General features: G+C 41.0%; 2 protein-coding genes across 2 annotated transcripts; one reads left to right on the forward strand and one right to left on the reverse strand.

Moving 5' to 3' along the window:
• The first annotated feature begins 1,494 nt into the window (after positions 1-1,494).
• Positions 1,495-14,038, forward strand: LOC118429116 (eukaryotic translation initiation factor 3 subunit L-like). The gene is made up of 16 exons (XM_035839500.1): positions 1,495-1,678; positions 2,838-2,895; positions 3,118-3,271; positions 4,950-5,029; positions 5,470-5,531; positions 5,822-5,891; positions 6,429-6,583; positions 7,420-7,510; positions 8,183-8,337; positions 9,173-9,343; positions 9,886-10,019; positions 10,323-10,422; positions 11,731-11,862; positions 12,430-12,561; positions 12,855-12,935; positions 13,473-14,038. The coding sequence occupies exons 1-16, from the start codon at positions 1,652-1,654 to the stop codon at positions 13,509-13,511; spliced, it is 1,641 nt and encodes a 546-aa protein (XP_035695393.1). The 5' UTR covers positions 1,495-1,651; the 3' UTR covers positions 13,512-14,038.
• A 189-nt stretch (positions 14,039-14,227) lies between these two features.
• Positions 14,228-19,814, reverse strand: LOC118429115. Its single transcript, XM_035839499.1, has 4 exons — positions 16,951-19,814; positions 16,478-16,628; positions 15,353-16,292; positions 14,228-14,545 (listed from the first exon to the last, which is right to left on the reverse strand). The coding sequence occupies exons 1-4, from the start codon at positions 19,789-19,791 to the stop codon at positions 14,392-14,394; spliced, it is 4,086 nt and encodes a 1,361-aa protein (XP_035695392.1). The 5' UTR covers positions 19,792-19,814; the 3' UTR covers positions 14,228-14,391.
• Between the last annotated feature and the right edge of the window lie 6 nt (positions 19,815-19,820).

The raw sequence follows: 19,820 nt of genomic DNA on the forward strand, positions 1-19,820 counted from the left end.
AGCTAGGAATTCCAGGATCCGACCCCGTGGCCTCCCGATCTCGAGGGCGCTAGCCGCATCGCGATAGCCACGCGGCCATTTGACGGAGCTTCTCGAGTTATGCTGTGAGTGTCCAAACACGATACAGGCGGTAATGTTCTTCTTCTTTCGTACCGCCTAGCCTCTTTGCAGAGATTAACGACAGACTACGCATGGGTCACAACGCAAGTGCCTGGTTTGAATAGACAAGGGAAAATAAAGGAAAAACATTAAGGAAAATGAAAACGACTGATTTTGTGTGTGCAAAGGACATGCGTGTTCAGTTTTACTTGTACATGCATAACACATACACGACGTGTGTGGGTGGCTCAGTGCAGCAGGGTCCTGCCCAGAAGTTTTTGATTGGGAGAGAAACCCGCCTCCGCCACACCAGGCTCGTTCCACTCTCTGCCTGTGATGGTCCGGGGAAAGAACGAGAGCCTGCAGTAGTTGTTCCTGCCTGACGCGATGTCGAGTTTTTACTTGAAAAGCCTTTATTCTTGTCTTGAAAATAGTTTCAATTGAGTATGCAGCAATGTCTTTAAATTCAGTTCAGTGCAGTTTAGTGGTGGGTACACGAACCAGTACAAAACCCGGAAAAAAGGACCTCAGAAAAAATGAGATTTTGGACCGATTGGAAAATGAACAGATTATACGGTCATTTTCACCAAGTGTCGACAGTCAAACTTCGACTAAGTTCGACTAAAAAAAGGCAATTAGTGCTAGCTGTATAGACCTATTCATGAAGATAGGATTTCAAAACGCCAGACGAAGTCGGATACTCCATGCATCGAATATAAAAGCTCCTTGTTTTCACAGACAACTTCAGGTCCAGACCTGAATTTTCTGTATATTATCGGTACCCTACGGTGCAGTTAATCCTCAGTCAGTGAGGTGACACCACACCGTGATACCCAGAGGCATCGCAAGACTGATAATATTTCTATTTCTATCAGAAATACAATTAGAAAAATACCTGCCTATGGCACTGGCTGCAAATACACCCGATATTATTTATAAAACGATGTATAACGTTACATATTTGTTAGCCTGACTAAAATCGCGCCACTAGCGGCCGGCCCTACAATTGCCGCCGCTCTCTTGGAGGGGGTAATTAACCCCAGCCAGCGAGAGCTTGTGTAAACACAGGCTACATATTTGTTGTTTTGAACAGAAAAAAATGCACGCCTACGAACAAAACGCTGCAAAAACGACATAAAAGTTACATTACATTTATTAAATTGTGGATGACAAAAGAACAAACCTCACATCTGCTTGAAGATTAGGCTCCCACAGCCTGGGATGTACCATGTCGATAAAAGGTGTGAACATATATAACCAGTTGACTATATTTCATATACTTACGACTTTATTGCTTAGAAAAACATATTATGTGAGTATAATATTAACATCTGGTTGGAAAATCTTTGCTTCAATTGGCAGGAAATACTATATTATCGATGAAATTGAAGTGACAAAGCTGTAATATACGCGCATGCGCATTGTTCTCACACAGGGCGGCACGTTGCGTCCATATCGTACTAGAAAACACCGAAATATTTCATAGAAAACACCACCAAAAGGATATTTTAGCCATCGAAGTTCGTGGATTTGAATCATAAACGTTATCAGTATGTACGGGGGCGAAGACTACCAAGAGGTGAGCTTTATTCTGCAGTTCTTACCTTTCAATATGTGTCACCATTTCGGACGCCCCCCTCCCCCTATCATAGTATGCCGGGAGTACGATACTAGTGAGAATGAAGACTTGTGGAAAGTATGTCGGAGCCTCGCATCTTCTTGTCTTGTCAAATGCCCACGATATTATCATAACCATACATGTTCTTCTATACAATTCCCCGGATCAGGGAATTCCGAGGGATTCCTAGTATCCTACACTTTTTCATGGGTTTACTGAAAAGGCTGGACTGGCTACCATGACAGGCTACCCTTTCTAGGCCCCTGAGGGTGTACATGGGGGATGGGGGTATGGTCTATACTGGGATTGCCTTTAGGAATAGCTGTCTCAGCAGTGGGTAGACAAGGGGAAGGAAGTTGTGGAACAGCAAATGAAAAATCAGCTCAGCTACATGTCAATTTTTACCTGAGTGAAATGAGGGAAGTGAATCTAAATCATAGTACATCTAAATGCAATGATTTAGGTTTGACGTGTCAAGAGGGGGGGGGGGGGGGTAAGTAGTATCAAACCGCGGCATGAATCAGTTGATCAGCCTTTTCTAGCGCAGTGGTTTCGCTGCAGGGTTGTAATCAGCTGCCCCGGGTTCGATCCCGGATGTCAGCATGTTTGTTTCCTTCTGTTTCTACTCGCCCCTCTAATTTCTTCATTGGTTCCCACACCCGCCCTGTGAATAACAAGCTAGAGATATGCCACACAGGGATATCAAACTCGGAGATTCGAGGACGAATCATCATGAAAAGAAAGAGTAGTGTAAAAGTGGGGGGAGGGGGTTAAGTAGCGTCAAACAGCCTTGTAAATCGGCTGCTCAGCCTTTTCCAGTGCAGTGGTTTCGCTGCTAGGTTGTAATCTGCCGACCTGGGTTCGATCCCGTGTGTCGGCATGTTTGTTTCTTTCTCAGATGTTGTCACCATCATATGCTTAATCGTAATAATAGCCTTATTCTGAAACCCTCTACTGGTAAACATTTCAATCAGATTTTGAAGGGCGGCAATAAGACAAACTTCCTTAATGTAGAACATTTACATTTATTGAATTTTATACAAGCCCAATAAAAAAATGAATAATTGTACCCCCCATTTCCAGTTTGCAAACTTACGTGTTACTTTGAACTTTTTTGCAGTATGACCAATATGGCCAACATCCATATGGGCCTCCAGAATCGTATGAGCTGCACACAGGTAAAACATCTTATATTTGTATCACATCCATTTGTATGTATCTACCGTACCTCGCATGATGCATGCCTGGCTAAAAGCCTGTACGGACTCCTGTTAATTGAGAGTTAATTTAAACCCACTTTCAATGGGGTCTACAGTTCTACAGTTACTTAATGTTGAAAAATCCTATCAATAGGTGTGGTTGGATCTTTGATGTTTTGTTGCTGTTGTTTATCTGTTTAGGTGACCCCCGTGCTGATCTGGAGTACGAGCGTCAGTTCCAGCAGGCCCCGCCGGCGTATATCGTACCCGACGTCATCAAACGCTTCATCGAATACTTCCACAAGTGTGTGACAGACGGGAATGTCTTCGAAATTGGCAACATCTATGAGAACAGGTAGGTCCAAACTTAGGAACAAACACTAAGTCTAAAACTTTCATGTTTTATCTTCTACCATGAGTTTGCATAATTTCCATAGATGACACAGATAAACAGAGACCACTGCACTGTGATATTGCCCCAAAGTTTAAGAAAAATATCTTGAACATTTGTTTATACAAAGTAGATTTCTCTTTGAACTGGTTTGCAATGGCCGGTTTACCGGTAGCACCTCTGGTATAGTGTGAAGGCCAATATTTCTGAGGTTAACTAGATATTCGCTTAAAATAAAAGGCCATTGGAAATTTTTGACTCAGATGTTTACCGGTATATCAATTCAGATCAATGATTGACTTGAACTTAGTATTATAAGTGATGTGACACCACTTGAAATTAGATTCATACAGTGTGGAGACTAACGGGAGGGGTCCAAAGTCCGGTAGGGGTCCAAAGTCCGGTAGGATTTTAAAATCATTTTTGCGGAGATATGCATAAGTGTCTGCACATAATAAGTGCAACTTGTTATGGACTAAACCTTGTTGTAAATAACTGAAAAGTCAGAGTATGTGTCCAAGTTGGTAAGCCCCAACAGATAACGATTGAAAAAAGTACACAAGTTTGACGCCTTCCGTGCATGCTGACGAGCGAACATATCGAGAACATGGCCCGGGAAACTATTAAATAATTCATCGTCAAATACGAAATGTGAAAAGATACCACCACAGATGAGAATGCTATCTATAAAACTTCCTAAATAAGCACAGCTATGCCGTGTCTTTGCTTTTATAGTTGGATAATCGGAGCTGAATTATGCCGCATGTTCACGGCCCTGTCAACCCCGTCAATCACCTATGAAGGAAGCCGAGCGATGCTCAACACGATGGAGTTAGTCAACCCGTCAGTAGAGTACCAATCATTCAAGAAAATCGATCCCTACAGACTAAAGAAATCCTGTAGTCATTTCTGCTGTTAAAAACGAGGTTGAAGCAGGAAATACAGAAGCCGAAAGTGAAAAAGTGTAATCGCAGGCAGACGTAAACAAAGTGCCGCCATTTTTCTTTTTGGCGACAGGTTGGTTTCACCGTGAGAGGTAATCCTTGTAAGTAAACGTATTTAAATATGCATCGTAATTCAAAATATTGCATATATTTGTGACAAAAAATAGTATTGCAGAAGCTTAGTGTTATTTTGCATGCATAGGATGCTTAAAGATATGCAGAGATGGATTGGTTGTTAACTTATCGGAGTTTGGACCCCCTTTTTTGTGTTAGAACGTTCCACTGAAACGCAAGTCCAAACCTGCCAAAACTTTCGCGCGCTGTCAAAGTAAAGTTCGGAATGCTGCCGTTAAAGGAAACATACGTCTGCACAGCTTAAATCACACTTATATGGTTGTTAACAAGATCTTATATTGTTTTTGATGGGTTGTCAGTAAAACGTACGATGACAAAAGCCATGCGCATTCACTTAGAACAGTTACCGGACATTGGATCCCCCCTGTTATCCTTTTAAAAGTTAATCTAAATGGTGAAAGTGACCAAGAAGTAGATGTTTAGCTGTTCTTTGTATGTAAATGAAATTTGATGATACAGTTCCATTCTTTATTAGGAATGACTCCACTAATTCCAGCTAGTGTCTTCATAGACATAAGACAGTACCTGACAGTTCGTGACTTTTGTCTTTTCTTGTGTCTCAGCTTCAACAAACTGACAGAAAGGTTCTTCAAGACATCCCCCTGGCCTGAGGCAGAGTACATCATGCCTCTAGTCAAGAATGGTAAAAACATTCTTTGATTTATTACCTTTGCCAAGAAGACTGTTTTCAGTGCCATGTGTATATGTTTGTTTGAAGACAGCATAACATTCAATGATACTACAGCAAAGCATCCTTTTTTTATGTCTCATATTTTGCACATGCTATATATAATTATGCATAATTTTTTAATGGTACATATACTATAGCCTTGGGCTTGGAAAAAAGTTATATAGGCTAAAGTACTTGACCTCTTATTTTTTATAAAAAGTTTGTAGTTTACTTATGAATACAACTTGATATTATGTATTTTCATGTTGATTTTTTTTCCAATTTCTCTATCTTGTGTCTTGTTTGCCATTTCTTTTGTTCAAGTTCAAGTGACAAAAGATTTGACTTCATAAGATAATTGTAAGTTGAAGGACACGTTTTGCAATGTCATTTTGCAATATTTTTTTCCACAGACACTGTGTTCCTGATTCTGTACAAGGAGCTGTACTTTAGGCATATCTATGCCAAAGTTCAGGTATGAACTAGTTTTAGTGTGTAATTTGAGTTAAGAAGACTAATATAAAGTATTATCTAAATGCTAAACAAAGCTTGTTTTTGTGGATGGTGGCAAAAAAGAGAATATATAAAGAAAATATGAGAAATATGCATTAAGATTGATACGCTTATCCTTTTTATGTTGGGACTATTAGCAATTCATTACATAGTAATCAATATTTTTTTACAGAAATGGTTCGAAATGCAGTGCAATGTCTAGAATAAAATGCAAAAGTAAATTTTATGATTCTTGACCATTTCTTTCTACAGGGGGGACCAAACTTGGAGCAGAGGTTCGAGTCATACTACAACTACTGCAACCTGTTTAACTACATCCTCAGTAAGTCTGCTTCTATGTAATGTCTCATTCTGACTGTCCTACATTATGAACCTTGTTGTTGAGTTTAGTTTACTGTTAATCCCGAAGTCTTTGTGATTGTTTTATTTTCACACTAAGTCTCCACTGGCAAGTACTGACAATACATTTTGATCAATATGTACTATGTATTTTAGTGCTACAGTACCCTTTGGGTTTCAAACTTAAAACTCTGTTGGAAAAAAACTCCCACTGCATTAACTCAAATCCTCTCAACAGTACGTGGCAATGCTAAACATTGTTGGCTAGCACTAGGAACCTTTGTTACTGATGCCAGTATATTTAGATCCTTGCCTAAAGGCTATTGTACTTGACTGTACTTGCCTGTAGAATCCTGTACACATATGGCCACATGGATGGAACCACAACTTAAACTTTGTTTTAATCATTCTTTCATTCTTAGTTTGAAAGGTCAAATATTTTGGCCATACCTCAAGGTTGGAGCCAGTTTGTTCCCCCTTGTGGCAGATGAACTTTATCTTTGTTTTACTTAAACTACAGACCAGAAGTCTCCGGCACCGTTAGAACTGCCCAACCAGTGGCTGTGGGACATCATTGACGAGTTTATCTACCAGTTCCAGTCTTTCACACACTACCGCAGTAAGCTCAGCAAGAAGGGCGATGATGAGATCATGATCCTCCGCTCCAACCCCAAGGTTAGTTTGGTCATAACTGTCTTTATGTCATAACTGGGCCGCGATAACGTGTGTTACGGACCGTGTGATAAAAAGCTGTATCACACAGGCTTCGAAGTTTTATCAGACAGGCATCCGTCGAATATTTCAAACATACTTTGCACACGCCAGTGCGGCGCGACAAAAATTTAGATACCTGGTTCGGACGTTGGAGCATTACTGTTGTAACAATGTTTGTTCAAGGGCACCCGATTTTCTCAACTTCTGGCGCATTTCGCATCGAAACGTGTTTTCTCAGGTGGATGTGACATAAATAAAATACAACACGGTGTATTCCGCATTACCCTCGGTCCCAGCCCTCCCACGGGTCGCAGTCAGGCTTGTTCCTCGGGTGATACGGAATGCACTGTGTTGTATTCACACTAACCAAATACATGTATGATCTATGGTATCTTTACATATTTATACTTAAACCTAAGAAAATATCTGGGTGCACCAGTGCAGCAACAGAAAAAAATTCCAATTAAGGGTGGATCACTCTGCACGGGTGACACTGTGACAGTGAAAATCATTTAAGTGCTGGTACAAAATACTGGAACATAGCATGAATAGAATATGACTTTTTCATTTGTATTCATTATTACTAACAACATATGATGCCTACCACAAAGACGTTGGTAAAAGATTAAAACATCATATCGGCAATAAAAGAGTTGAGCATTGATGTTACCATGATGTTTTTTGTAAACAAAGTCAGGTTTAGAAATGACACCTTTGAAGTTCTTTGTGAGGCCGACGCCTAGCAAGACATAACTCGTGCATCACAACCTGTTTCTTGTTTGTTTACCAACATGTAGATCTGGAACGTACACAGCGTGCTGAATGTGTTACACTCGCTGGTGGACAAGTCTAGCATCAACAGGCAGCTGGAGGTCTTCAGCAGTGGAGGTTGGTACCACTACTTTTTTTTTATAGAAAAGTAGAGCATAAAGGGATGGAGAATGGAAGAACCAAGTGGGACTGGTGTGATTTGATGTGAAAATGGGGTAGTCTGTGTAACACAAACCCTGCTGTCCAGGCTGTAGCTGGCAATGTTGGGCATGCTGTATAGAAGCTTGATTAAATCAGGCTAAAAATTGGGCGGTCTATGGCATCCTTGCTCGTTTGTTTTGCGTAACCGGTAAACTGCTACACATGTACATGTAACACACCAGTGTTGTACAGTAGGCACAAGCTTTCTAACACCGGATCAGAAGGTTTGATCCACTCACACCGGGATGGACCCCTACCCTTTTCACTTCAATTGTGGTGGGTTCTGTTACGTGCTCGTAGGTAGTGTGGTTTTCTTCAAACATGGAACCCATTGGCTTTACCTCCGATCTAGTAGCTATAAGATGATGTCCGTAATCAAAGCTAGGTATACACCTGAACCATGTTAAGAAATATGTGTTAAGTGCCTTTTCAAAGGCAAAACATTGGGGCCTGCTAGGAAGTCAAACTCAGAAACATAACATTCAAAGTCAAGAGCACTAATCACGAGACCACCTTGCCGAGTCGGGTTGTATTATGGTAACCTGAAACAACCTGTGGGATCCTAAACGTTGTTCCATGCTACAACAGGTGACCCTGACAGTGTAGCTGGAGATTTTGGTCGCCACTCCCTGTACAAGATGCTGGGGTACTTCAGTCTGGTGGGCCTGCTGCGCCTCCACTCCCTGCTAGGGGACTACTACCAGGCCATCAGGGTCCTGGAGAACATTGACCTCAACAAACAGGTAACTAGTAGTACTAGTACAGTGTATGTATGTCATACCTGGGCTGCAATAATGTTTGATACAGGTGTTCCAGACTGGGTGATAAAAAGCAGTATCACACAGGCTTCTGAGTTTTAGCACATAGGCTGCCATCAAATAATTTGAATATACTCTGCACATGTCAAGTGTGGTGTGGGCAAAAATTCAAATACCTGATTCGGACATTGAAACATTGTTGTTACCATTTTTGTTCGAGAGCACCAAGTTTTCTCAACTTCTAGCGCATTTCGCATCAAATAACATGTTTTGTCAGGTAGGTATGACATAAATGAAATACAACACTCGGTCCCAACACTTGGTACCTCGGGTGATACGGAATAAATAGAGTGTTGTATTCTATATGTATGAAAAATACAATACATTATACATCGTAAAAATGATTGTGCATTTGTAAAGCTCAATAGCATTATTCTTTCATATGGGTTGTCTGAGAGGTGGTCATGTCAGTGGTACTGACCCGTGCTGAGATATAATCCTAACTGTTAATTCATTTATTTCGGAGGGAACTTAATTAACTAACAGTACGAGAAGGTTTCCTCGTTTGTGGTTGAAACAGTTCTCAAGTACAGTAGTAATGCAATGGAATACATGAATCAATATATAATATTATATAACATGGAGACATCACTAAAGCAATAGCTGAAAAAAATTAAAGATACTGCAAATATTTCCACATGGACTGTAGCTGGCCAATGATGTTGCAGCTTCAGTCAATTTTGAAAGGAGGCTCCTGATTGGTCAATACCATCTGGTTATATGATGATATTCTTGACATTTTTTCATAACACTTATATAGGGTCTGTACTCTCGAGTGCCATCATGCCAGATCAGCATGTACTACTACGTGGGGTTTGCGTACATGATGATGCGGCGCTACCAGGACGCCATCCGTACCTTCACCAGTATCCTCCTCTACATCCAGCGCACCAAGGCCATGTTCCAACGCCAGAGCTACACTTTTGACATGGTAATAGAGCACAGTTAAAGTGTTACACTTAAAGAGATGGCATAGTTCTGTTTAGACTGTATTTTAAAGTAAGTGCTATGGAAAGATATCACAGCTGCCTAATACAAGTGTTTTGATGTATGGATCTAGTGGCTAAGTTTGTATAGTTTGGCAAACTACCCCTTCTACGATCACTTAAGAAGTGAGCTCTTGAAAGAAGCCCCCAAGGTACATTCAAATTGCTCCACGCTTGCAGACAACAGAAACCTACTGTACTCTCTTCTCAATATTTCAGAACCCACACATTTCATCTCCACTTTGTTTCCAAAACATAAGTCAAACCCAACAGGTTGGAGTAGAGTAGTCACATGTATTCTCCATTTTCAATAAACTCATTATTCAAAGCACTGCAGTTCTCCATTTTCAATAAACTCCTTATTCGAAGCATTACACTGCAATTTTGTGATTAGGTATTAAGTTTGGCCAGTGAAGTGATGTTACCTGTTTTGTGTTGCATGAGCCACCACAGCTATCAGTTTTAACCCTGTCCTATGATGTTCCAGATTATGAAGCAGAATGAACAGATGTTCAACCTGCTTGCTCTCTGCCTGACCCTGTACCCCATGCGCATTGACGAAAGTGTCCACTCACAGCTGAGAGAGAAATGTGGGGAGAAAATGATCAGGATGCAGAAAGGGTAGGAGGGATATTTTAAATTTTTCTCTTATGCTGAAGCGCTCCATTCCAATGTGATAAATCTGAAGTATAAGTAGGGGCAGAAAGTATTTGGAACAGCCATCCTAAATATCATGATGTTGGCTATTCTAAGTTATGAATATCCCCTCCAGAAAACAGTATTTTCTCTTATGAGAAATGCACTTGCTATTATAATTGTAACACCTTTTAAAACAACTCTTCCTGTACACCTTGGTTTGCCTTCTTCAAGAAGAATTTTGCTATGTTATAAGAAATGGAACCATCCTTTGTCTTTTTTTACTAGGGACATGCAGGCCTTTGAGGACAGTTTCTCCTTTGCCTGTCCCAAGTTCCTGTCACCCGTGGCTCCAAACTATGAAGCACCCCCTGCCAACTACCACAAGGTACTACAGCGTTCAGATAAACTGTTTATGTTGGTGTGATTCTTATTACAGATGGAAAACCTTCTCACACCTATCGCTGTATAGAGCACAGCCCATCTCTGTTCTTTATAGCCCTTGGGCCACAAAAACAATGTGCAAGCATTATAGTACGGGGCTAGTCCACTGGTAGATGTGTGTTCAACTGCCACACTCATTCTGGAACATGCAAGTGCTGAGTGCTAAGCAGAGAAAGCAGACATAGTCCTATGTTGAGATGGTTCCGTGGAATATATGGAATGCTTTAAATGTAAAACTATGATTGAAAAGCAGATAAATACCTTCCAGAGGTTAATCAAATTACATATCAGAAATGTTCATTTAATGTGTTTTTATGAGAAATATTTGTCTGTGTTTGAAAATTCAAGGCACTTTTAGGAAATGTGAAGTTGATGAGTTCTATGTTGTAAGCTCCTGTGATGTAGTTAATTAATCAGGTATCCATCCTGTTATAGCTCTGGTTAACTCCTCTGATCACTTCCCTGCAGAATAGTCTGTCCCCATTAAAACATTTGGTTCTTGAGTCCTGCTTTATCTCAGGAAACAAATATTTATTTCTCAGAAGCGGTGTATCGGGGATGAAACTCCAGTGATATATCTTGCCTACATTTTAGGCAAATGTTCCAATGCTGATCATTTCTTGATCAACAGGTGCCAGACTACATGACAAAGGAAGCAACTAGAGGAGAAAACTGGAGCTAGAATAGGATGGCTGATAGATAACTATGAACTTTTGACAAAGATTTAAACAACATACACACAACTAAAGTTCAATTAGCTTGGGAAAGCTTTCGAGATGAACTCTGTCTCTTTGTCAACCCGGAGATCTCATCTTGGAGTTTCTCTGTCACGTGACGTTTGATGGACATTGTCATTTGACAAGACACAGTAGTACACGGGTCTCAGATAGTGGCGCCCCCTGTCCCTGTTCAAAGTGCTCTTCTGTCGACGGATCTGGATGGCCTCTCTCTCACCCCTCGTAAACCAGTCCGGATCCTGATCAAGAACTTTAACATTGTCCCAGTCTACATGTATCTTGTACTGTTTCTTGCCGACATGCTCCACCACAGGCGATGACACACTGCTGGGTCTCTTGTGTTCCTGTAGACGGGCGCGAAGTGGTCTCTCAGACTCCCCCACATATGTTGCAGGGCAGTCGGCACAGGGGATGTGGTAGACCGTTCCACTGCGCTCCAGCATGTTAATCTTGTCTTTTAACTGATAACTATCATGAAACTGATAACCATGAATACATGAAACTTCTCCTAACAGGAAGCGTTCATGGCCCAGCTGAAGGTGTTTATAGACGAGGTGCAGCAGCAGATCGCCCTCCCCGTGGTGCGCAGCTACCTCAAGCTCTACACCACCATGCCTGTCTCCAAACTGGCTGGCTTCCTCGACATGGTAACGTCTACATTTAGTGTTTTCTTGTCTAATATTCAGCAATGCCCTAGTATATACCTGACAGAGTATTTGTATTGTATAGATGTGCCCATCATGCCTACCCCTGTAAGACAGGGAAGAACTTATAGTATAAACCAGGGTGAGAGATGGGATGTGATCGTATGATTGCCGTAGCCTTTTAGTACAAGTCACCAGCTTTGCAGACGTACATTTACTACTTTCTTTGGTAGCTGCAAAGACTAATAGACCACCATCAAAACATAAGAGTCTGACTTGCAAATTTCAAATGTTTGACTGACATGCAGCTAACCTCTCATAGGTCAAATGGCTAGGTGACAAGCTATCATTGGTTGAAGGGCTATTTGTAATCATAGGTTGAACAGCTAATTGTGATGGACAGTTGAGATCCATCTATTCTTGATAGACAGGTCCTATTGCCAACAGAACCACTTTCACAGGCTGAGAACATCTGTAATGACAAGCCGTGGGGTAATTTGTGGATCATGTCTATACAGATGGTTTTATTAGACAGATACGACAGTTCATGAGACGTTTGGTGTGTTTCAGACTGAAGAGGAGTTCCGTACTCACCTTCTGTGCTTCAAACACAAGATGAGCAATGTGACGTCCTCCAAGGGCACTGGGGGCCTGGATGGGGAGTTTCAGTCTGCCTCTGAGGTTGACTTCTTCATCGACAAGGTACTCTTAAACCCCTTATGTTCATTTGATTTTTTGTAGTCTCTTTTTTTTCTTTTGTCAATTCTTTTACAGCGAACAAAGTCGGTGTAAGATTATTGTGTTGGAGGCAGGAATTGGGAAGAAAACTGCAAATCTTGAAATATTTGCATTATAAGTTGTTTTCTCCTCCACTGCAAACTCTCCAAAGGCATGATCTGATATTGCTATTATTGTTTCCATGGTAAACTACACACACATTTAATTTTACTCTTGTGAAATATAGGTGATGCAAACTTACAGCCCTTCTGTTTCAGGACATGGTTCACATAGCAGACACGAAGGTTGCCCGCCGATACGGAGACTTCTTCATCAGGCAGATACACAAGTTTGAGGAGGTGAATATCACCAACTTTTTAGAAAATGTATTTTTCTCAATTTGGAATGAAAAGATTTTTGAGACATAGAAGGGCCACTCAAGTTTAGTATCCCTTGTCCTCAGATGCACCACTTTATTTTTTTTCTGATTTGAAAAAAAAAAGATCACATATACATGGGTGCTGTTCTTGATTTTTATTTGGTGTACCAGCCCTTCATTTTTAGAAAAAAGTCCAACTAATGGGGGTTGACATCATCTTTATTGACATGTAAATGCAACACATTTAAAATCAACATACAAGATGAGTTTAAAAGACGAAGAAACCTAGGCCGACCCCTTAATCAGAATAGTAAAAATTCTGAAGGGCGCAAGGTAAAAACTTAATGTGTGCTTCTGACTTTTTGATACATGTAGTAGTGTTGCAGACATTACATAACAATCTTGGCATGTATTGCAGCTTTAACTTTGTATTTGTATTTGGGTTCATGTACATGGAACAGATACATAACATTGTAATTTGGTACAATTCTAATGCCATCTTTCCCTTTTGTTTTAGATGAAGAGGAGCTTTGGAGAGCTTCAAACCAAGAGCTGATCATCTGCAAATTCCAACCAGTGAATTATAGTGTTTATCAGAAGGATCATTGTTTCAGTGTTAGCTATCTGGGAGCAAACACTGGTAAAAAGTGGTTCCTAAAACCATGAGATGACTGAGCATTTGTTTTCAGTTTATCATAGGTTATGCTTAAGGCCATTACTAAATAAATGTATACTTACATATATAACATAAATTGGAAAGAATAGACTGTGAAAATATGGATTTGCACTACTTGGACTTTGAGTATCACAATTGCAGATATTTTTTTTAATTAGGCAGAATGGTTTCATATAACTCTTTCAGGTTAATCTTTTGCCACAGATAATGAGCAAACAAGTTCAGTTGTCTGACCAAGCTTCAGTCTGTACTATACATTATATATGGAATGAAATCGGCTTAACATACAACATACAGGTATGACATGAAGACAATGCTATCTCATGGTATCAATGAGAACAAGGCACTTCAACATGTAAAAAAAAATCTTTGTGCTAAAAGTATCAATAAATACTGGCAGTATTCGGTACTGAAGTTCTTTTATTTGTATATTTTGTTCTGGACTTGCCACAGTCATTATTTTTGGACACTCTGCAACTCAGTGATACAGGGTTACAAATATGTGAAATGAACTAGTCAAAACCTATCTATTCTTACCACACAAGGGATTTAGTCAAAGTAGGATAATCAAGTGGCCGAGAAATCTATTCATAGGTCAAAATATGCTGATGTCTTACAGTTACAATACTGGTCCACGATTTTTAGATTTAGCAAAATTCTGGCAATCAGCAATTGTGACTTAAAGTTATATAAAGGTTTGACTGTACTACCCCAGGTCTTTTTTTGTCATCAACTTGGTTACTTTGTACCAAAAACAACATCACCACTCCTGCAGTGGTGCCAGATGATCTGTGTATATACGGACATATTTCCCATTGTCTTCCATCTTGGCGTAACAGAAGATCTTTTTTGAGGATATGTGGTTGGTTCCCAGTATACCACACTCCATGATGATGTGGTAGATTTGGCTGTCCCTAATATGAGAAATTAACACAAGTAATTAATTACTAATAGGTAACTAAGTTAATGATTACATTGATTTTCTTTTCCATAATCACTAGCACATATGTCAATTAAACATAGAAAAGGGACAAGAAGTATTATAAAAATAGAATACACTTTGATACAGCTGGCAAACATGAATCGTCATCATGAATAAAAGCAGGTATTTGATTTTAGGGGTTAAACAAATAAGGAAAATATTCTATTCATCCACGTATAGTGATTTGCTATCTTGTTTAAAAAACAGTATTACTCGCCACATTAACATGTAAAGAGCTGACAGAGCTTGGAGCAAAATTGATAAAACACAACTTATTTGAAGACTATAGGGGACCTAAGTACATGTAACTATTGGCAAGAGCTCACAATTTGCTAATCATGATTATAACTGGAGCAAAGACACACTTGTAGTTAAAAGAAAATCAATATGATTGTTTAGACATCTGTTCTTGTGACATTAAGGCAACACCAATCTAATTTGTTGCTTCTCGGATTTTTTCAGAAAAAAAAATTGAAATTTTTTTGCAAAAAGTCTTGGGTGGAGAGATCGACGTGGTCCCTGATTAGCAAAGTCCCAATTTTTTAAAGATATACGTACCATCCAAAATAACCATGTACATGTACAGGCAGTGAAATTTGATGCCCATAGTTTAGTTGTGAGGAGAGTCAGTGAAAATCTGTCAATGGGAGGTGTGGCCATTTTTTTTTTTTAATTGGGAAAAATAGGAAAGCAGAATCCAAGTAACAAATAAAATTGGTGTGGCCTAAGTGTGACATACCTGAATGAGAGGTCAAGGGTGGTAGTCTGGTCATAGAGTGTCAGGTTTGAATCAGGATTGTACGCCTGGTACTCAGTACCTGACTGAATCTTTACAATGAACCGCCTTCTTCCCATGATGTCAGGGGGAATGCCTTCTTTGATGCCCTTTAGTCCAGGATTGAAGATTCTACCAGTACATTTATGCACTTTGTAAACTGTGTCTTCTGTAGAGACTCTGAAAGAGTAATCGCCCTGGATGACATTACAAATGATCTTGTGTTGTTGCCAGTGTTGTATTTGGCACTCCTTTGAGCAGTACTGTGCTTTACGGCACTTTCCGCAGCTCATGGTTTCCTTGTGCTGGTCACCACAGAAGGCACATCCGACTGGGAGGCATGTGATGGCTGATGAAGGATGCTGTTGCTTGGTGTCATTTCTTTGACAGACATTCCTGTCAGTGATGATTGGGGGTACTGAGAATGGCTCTCCGAACTCCTTGGGAACCAGTTCTAGTATCTTCCTTGTCTGTTCCTTGTTCAAGTTGTTGATGACGTGTATTGCTGGACCTGTGTGATCTCTTATCACATTTTGATCTATCAGCACTTTTCCGAATTGGTTGAACCCAAACCACAAGCCACCACACTTATTTGAGTGGACCAGGTTCCCACAGATGTTTGCAGAGCTGTGTGTTTTAAGGAAAAGTGCCCAATGCCAGTTGTTGGCGATCTCATTATTGTGCAGGTCTAAAGTACTTGACTCTACCGAGATTCCACTGGCACCATTATGCTCAATCCGATTTGCTTCTATGGTAATAACTGAACTTTGGAGGAGAATGACACCTTCTCCCCAGTTGTTGTGGATGTGGTTTCCAACTATATGTGTAGTAGATGCACCTGGTCCAACTGTGACACCATGTGTCTTGTTGTTGTGGATGTTGTTTCCAGATGCTTTCAAAGTTCCTGATATGTAGCAAAGGAAAACATCGTATCACCCTTAATTGATGCAAAGCAATTTCTTGTTTAATTTATTTGTACTTGAAATTTCAAATCCACAGTTTTCATATCTGAATTTCTGTCAAACTTTGATTAGAAGTTAGAGGTGCATTTACTTCAATTGTTGGAATGTTATATAATTATCTGTTTACCTCCATTCCTTACTTCCAGCCCAGACTGGATGTGCTTCATGACTTCACAGTTAGTCACCACTGCATGTGTTCCCTCTCCATCCACCAACAGGCCCCCTCCTCCACAGTCTATGATGCTGCACTGATCCACGTATAAAGTACCTCGGACAACCTAGATGTAAAGAGCAGTTAGGGAAGGTTATAGCTTTCATACAATTTACTTTTTTCTTCTTGTTTCTAAGAAAATTGAGCAATGTTCCACAAGTCAATTTCGTAAAAGCATGTTTCTATGTCACAGTATGTAACAAAGTTACCTGATTGTGCTTCACAGTGAGTCATTGACAGTTAAAAGAATTTCTGTTTTGTGGCATACTCGCCCCTTTCAATTATGTAAAAAAGACATTTCAAAAGTTAACGCAAAGCATAGGCAGACTTGAAAATCACTACAGCCATACAGAAGCGATAAAAATTTACTTTGCACTAAAAACGCATACCTGCAATCCTGCATAACCCCCCTGTCCATGCGTCTTCCGGAAACCTCTGAACGAACTGTCTGTTTTTGCACAAGGAGTGCTGGTGTCATTTACACACCCAGGACCACCCTGACAATTTGGGTAATCCTTACAGCCTCTCCTGCCATTAGATACCTGGCATCTGTACAATGTTGCAATAGACCCATTCCGTACTTCCAATTCTCCAGACATTTGTGGAAACCGCAAGTTTTCAAAGTGACAACAAACGGGCCTTGTAAGTGATGGACTGCAAAAGATGCCTTCTTTACAATTTACTGTGGTATACCTGTTCACACCCACAATCTGAACATTGACAATGATAAACAAAGCATCCAACAAGTAGTCACCTTCCTTTAGCAAAATGGTGCAGTCCTGTTCACTAAGCATGCAGCACATATGGCTCAATTCGGTTGCACTAGAAATTTCTGTGACGTTCAGGTTTGGGAAGCGTTTCATCATCTGAGCATCTGTCCTGCATGTTGGTTTATGGTGAATAGCTAAGGCAGCAGCAGCTCTTGCTGCACCACTGTAGTGACAGTAGGTGGTGTCTTTCTCAACCAGCTCTGCAAGAGCAAGTGCTCGTCTGTAGTACGCTTTTCCTGACATGCTATTCAGTTCAATGCATTTGTCTGCATCATCCAAAGACAGTTTGTACTGGCCCAGTTTCCAGTAACACAAGGACCGATTGCTGTACAAGCGTTCATCAACATTGTCGCCACTGATGTTGATTGCTCTTGTGTAACAAGAAATGGCCTCTGAATACTGCTCCTTCTTATACAGATCATTGCCCTGCTGGCGAAGAGTCTCTGGGTCTTCTTTCTCTTGGCAATCTTCAATCTCCTTGATATCTGCTTTGAAATGCCCAGAGTCTTTGACTGACATTTCAGCATGAAGCATCTTCTGGTAGTCCTCTCTGAGTGGGACATGTACACTTGTGATGTACGCCATAAAACTGTCGGTTACTTCTGTGTTGGCGACACACTCTAGTGTTTGGGCTTGTGCCTGGGATGCTTCTGTGTGTTGTTTGTTCAAGCTTAGATACACGGATGCCTCGTGTGTCACTGCTGCAGCTTCCTTTGCCAGCATCAATCTGGAGACAACTTCTTTGCGACCGAGTTGTGCAGTCATGTTTCTCCATACAGTGCAGGCATGTCGTGCAAGCTTACCCCACAGCATGAGTTTGCCAGAAGAGGACTCTTCTTTGCTTTGCTGTAAGACTTCTTGGGGACTGTTTGTGTTTGAGAAAGCATAGTACAGCATCCGACATGCACTTTGCAAATACTGAACTCTTTCATCATCACCAGAGCAACGACTGCTAATAACCTCTTGGACCAGTCGATGAACAGACCAGGAGTTTTCACCATACCTCTGTAACAGTGAAAACTGGGTTAGGACTTCAAAAATCTGTTTGGCACCAAGAGGTGACTCGGCATATTCCGCCAATGGAGACTGACTGACATCGGGCTCCCCTTTATTGACCAGTTCAATAGGGATGTCATCAGGATCCAGGTAGGCTGCTATGTTCATCATGGCACAAGCAGCCTCTGCCAACTCTGGGTCCTCGCAATTTTGGATGTGTTGGAAATTGAGGGACCAGGTTGTGTGTACAGCCATACGATCTTTGTCCGTGGTGGATGTTACAGTCTTAACTTTACGTCGCTTGAAAAGTTTCAGTTTCTGCTTCTTATACTGCTTCAAGTAGTCTTCAAAGGCACAATGTAAGACATTTATGTGAGCAGCAGCCTGCTCTAAGGCCAAAGGAAGTCCACCCAGTTCCTTGGCCAAATCCCTAATGCCTGGCTGTTCCTCCTGCTGCGTTCTTTTAATCAAGAAGGCACAGGACTCGTCTTCTGACATACTCCTGAGCTCTATACAATTGTCCTTCTCAAACCCCATAGTCTCTACCATCTCAGCAGCTTCTCGACGGGTTGTGATCAAGATGTGGCCTCTGGAGGTCTGCTTCCAGTGACCTTCCAGCAGTTTTTGCACCTCAGACGAAACATCGAATTCATCCATGTTATCCACAATGAGTAGCCATGGGTCTTGCAGGGATGACAGCCATGCTATTGTTCTGGCAAGTGTCTCATCAGAGTTAGAGCCAACTGTTCCGATGCCAAGGGCAATGTCGTTGAGAGTTATCTCAAAGGTCCTGCTATTCTCTGCCGACATCCAAAATATTCCTCCTTGGTAGGTTTCTTGTAACCTCCATGAGTATTCAATAGCCAGGCATGTTTTCCCGCAGCCTCCTAGACCACAGACAGCAAGCTTCTTGTGGGAAATCTTGCCTGCCTCAAAGATGTTAAACTTTGCATCTAGATCTTGTAGCTCCTTCTGGCGACCAGAAAACCACTTATTTCGATCAGGAATCTTGAAGAACCCCTGAGCTGGCTTTCTTGCTTCACTCTCTTCAGTGACTTGCAACTTTTTTAAGGACTCAGAAACTTCATGTTGCCACGTCTCTACATTATCCACTCTCTGCTCCAACTTGACTTGTCCCTTTTCAAGTGTCTGCAATCTTTGGTCTTGAACTTCCTGCTCTGCAGCTACAGTAGAATTTACATCTGTCTGTCTCTTTTGGAAGTCTGTTAGACTTCTATCCATGTTCTCTACTTTCTCAGCCACTGCACCTACTTCTTTTTCAACATTTGCCTCCCTGTGTTCCAGAGAACGTACTTGTTTGGCAAGTTCTCCGTGACCGTCCTCTAAAGTTGTTACACGGCCTTCGATTTCTTTTACGCCATCCCCAATTGTGTCGACATCCCTTCTTAAAGTTGCCTGACCTTGTTCAAACCTTTCCTCTGTTTGAGCCAAGACTTCCTTCATGCTCGTAAGCTGTTCTACAAGCTTTCCAC

Source organism: Branchiostoma floridae, chromosome 13, assembly GCF_000003815.2.
Source record: "Branchiostoma floridae strain S238N-H82 chromosome 13, Bfl_VNyyK, whole genome shotgun sequence".
NCBI lineage: Eukaryota > Metazoa > Chordata > Leptocardii > Amphioxiformes > Branchiostomatidae > Branchiostoma > Branchiostoma floridae.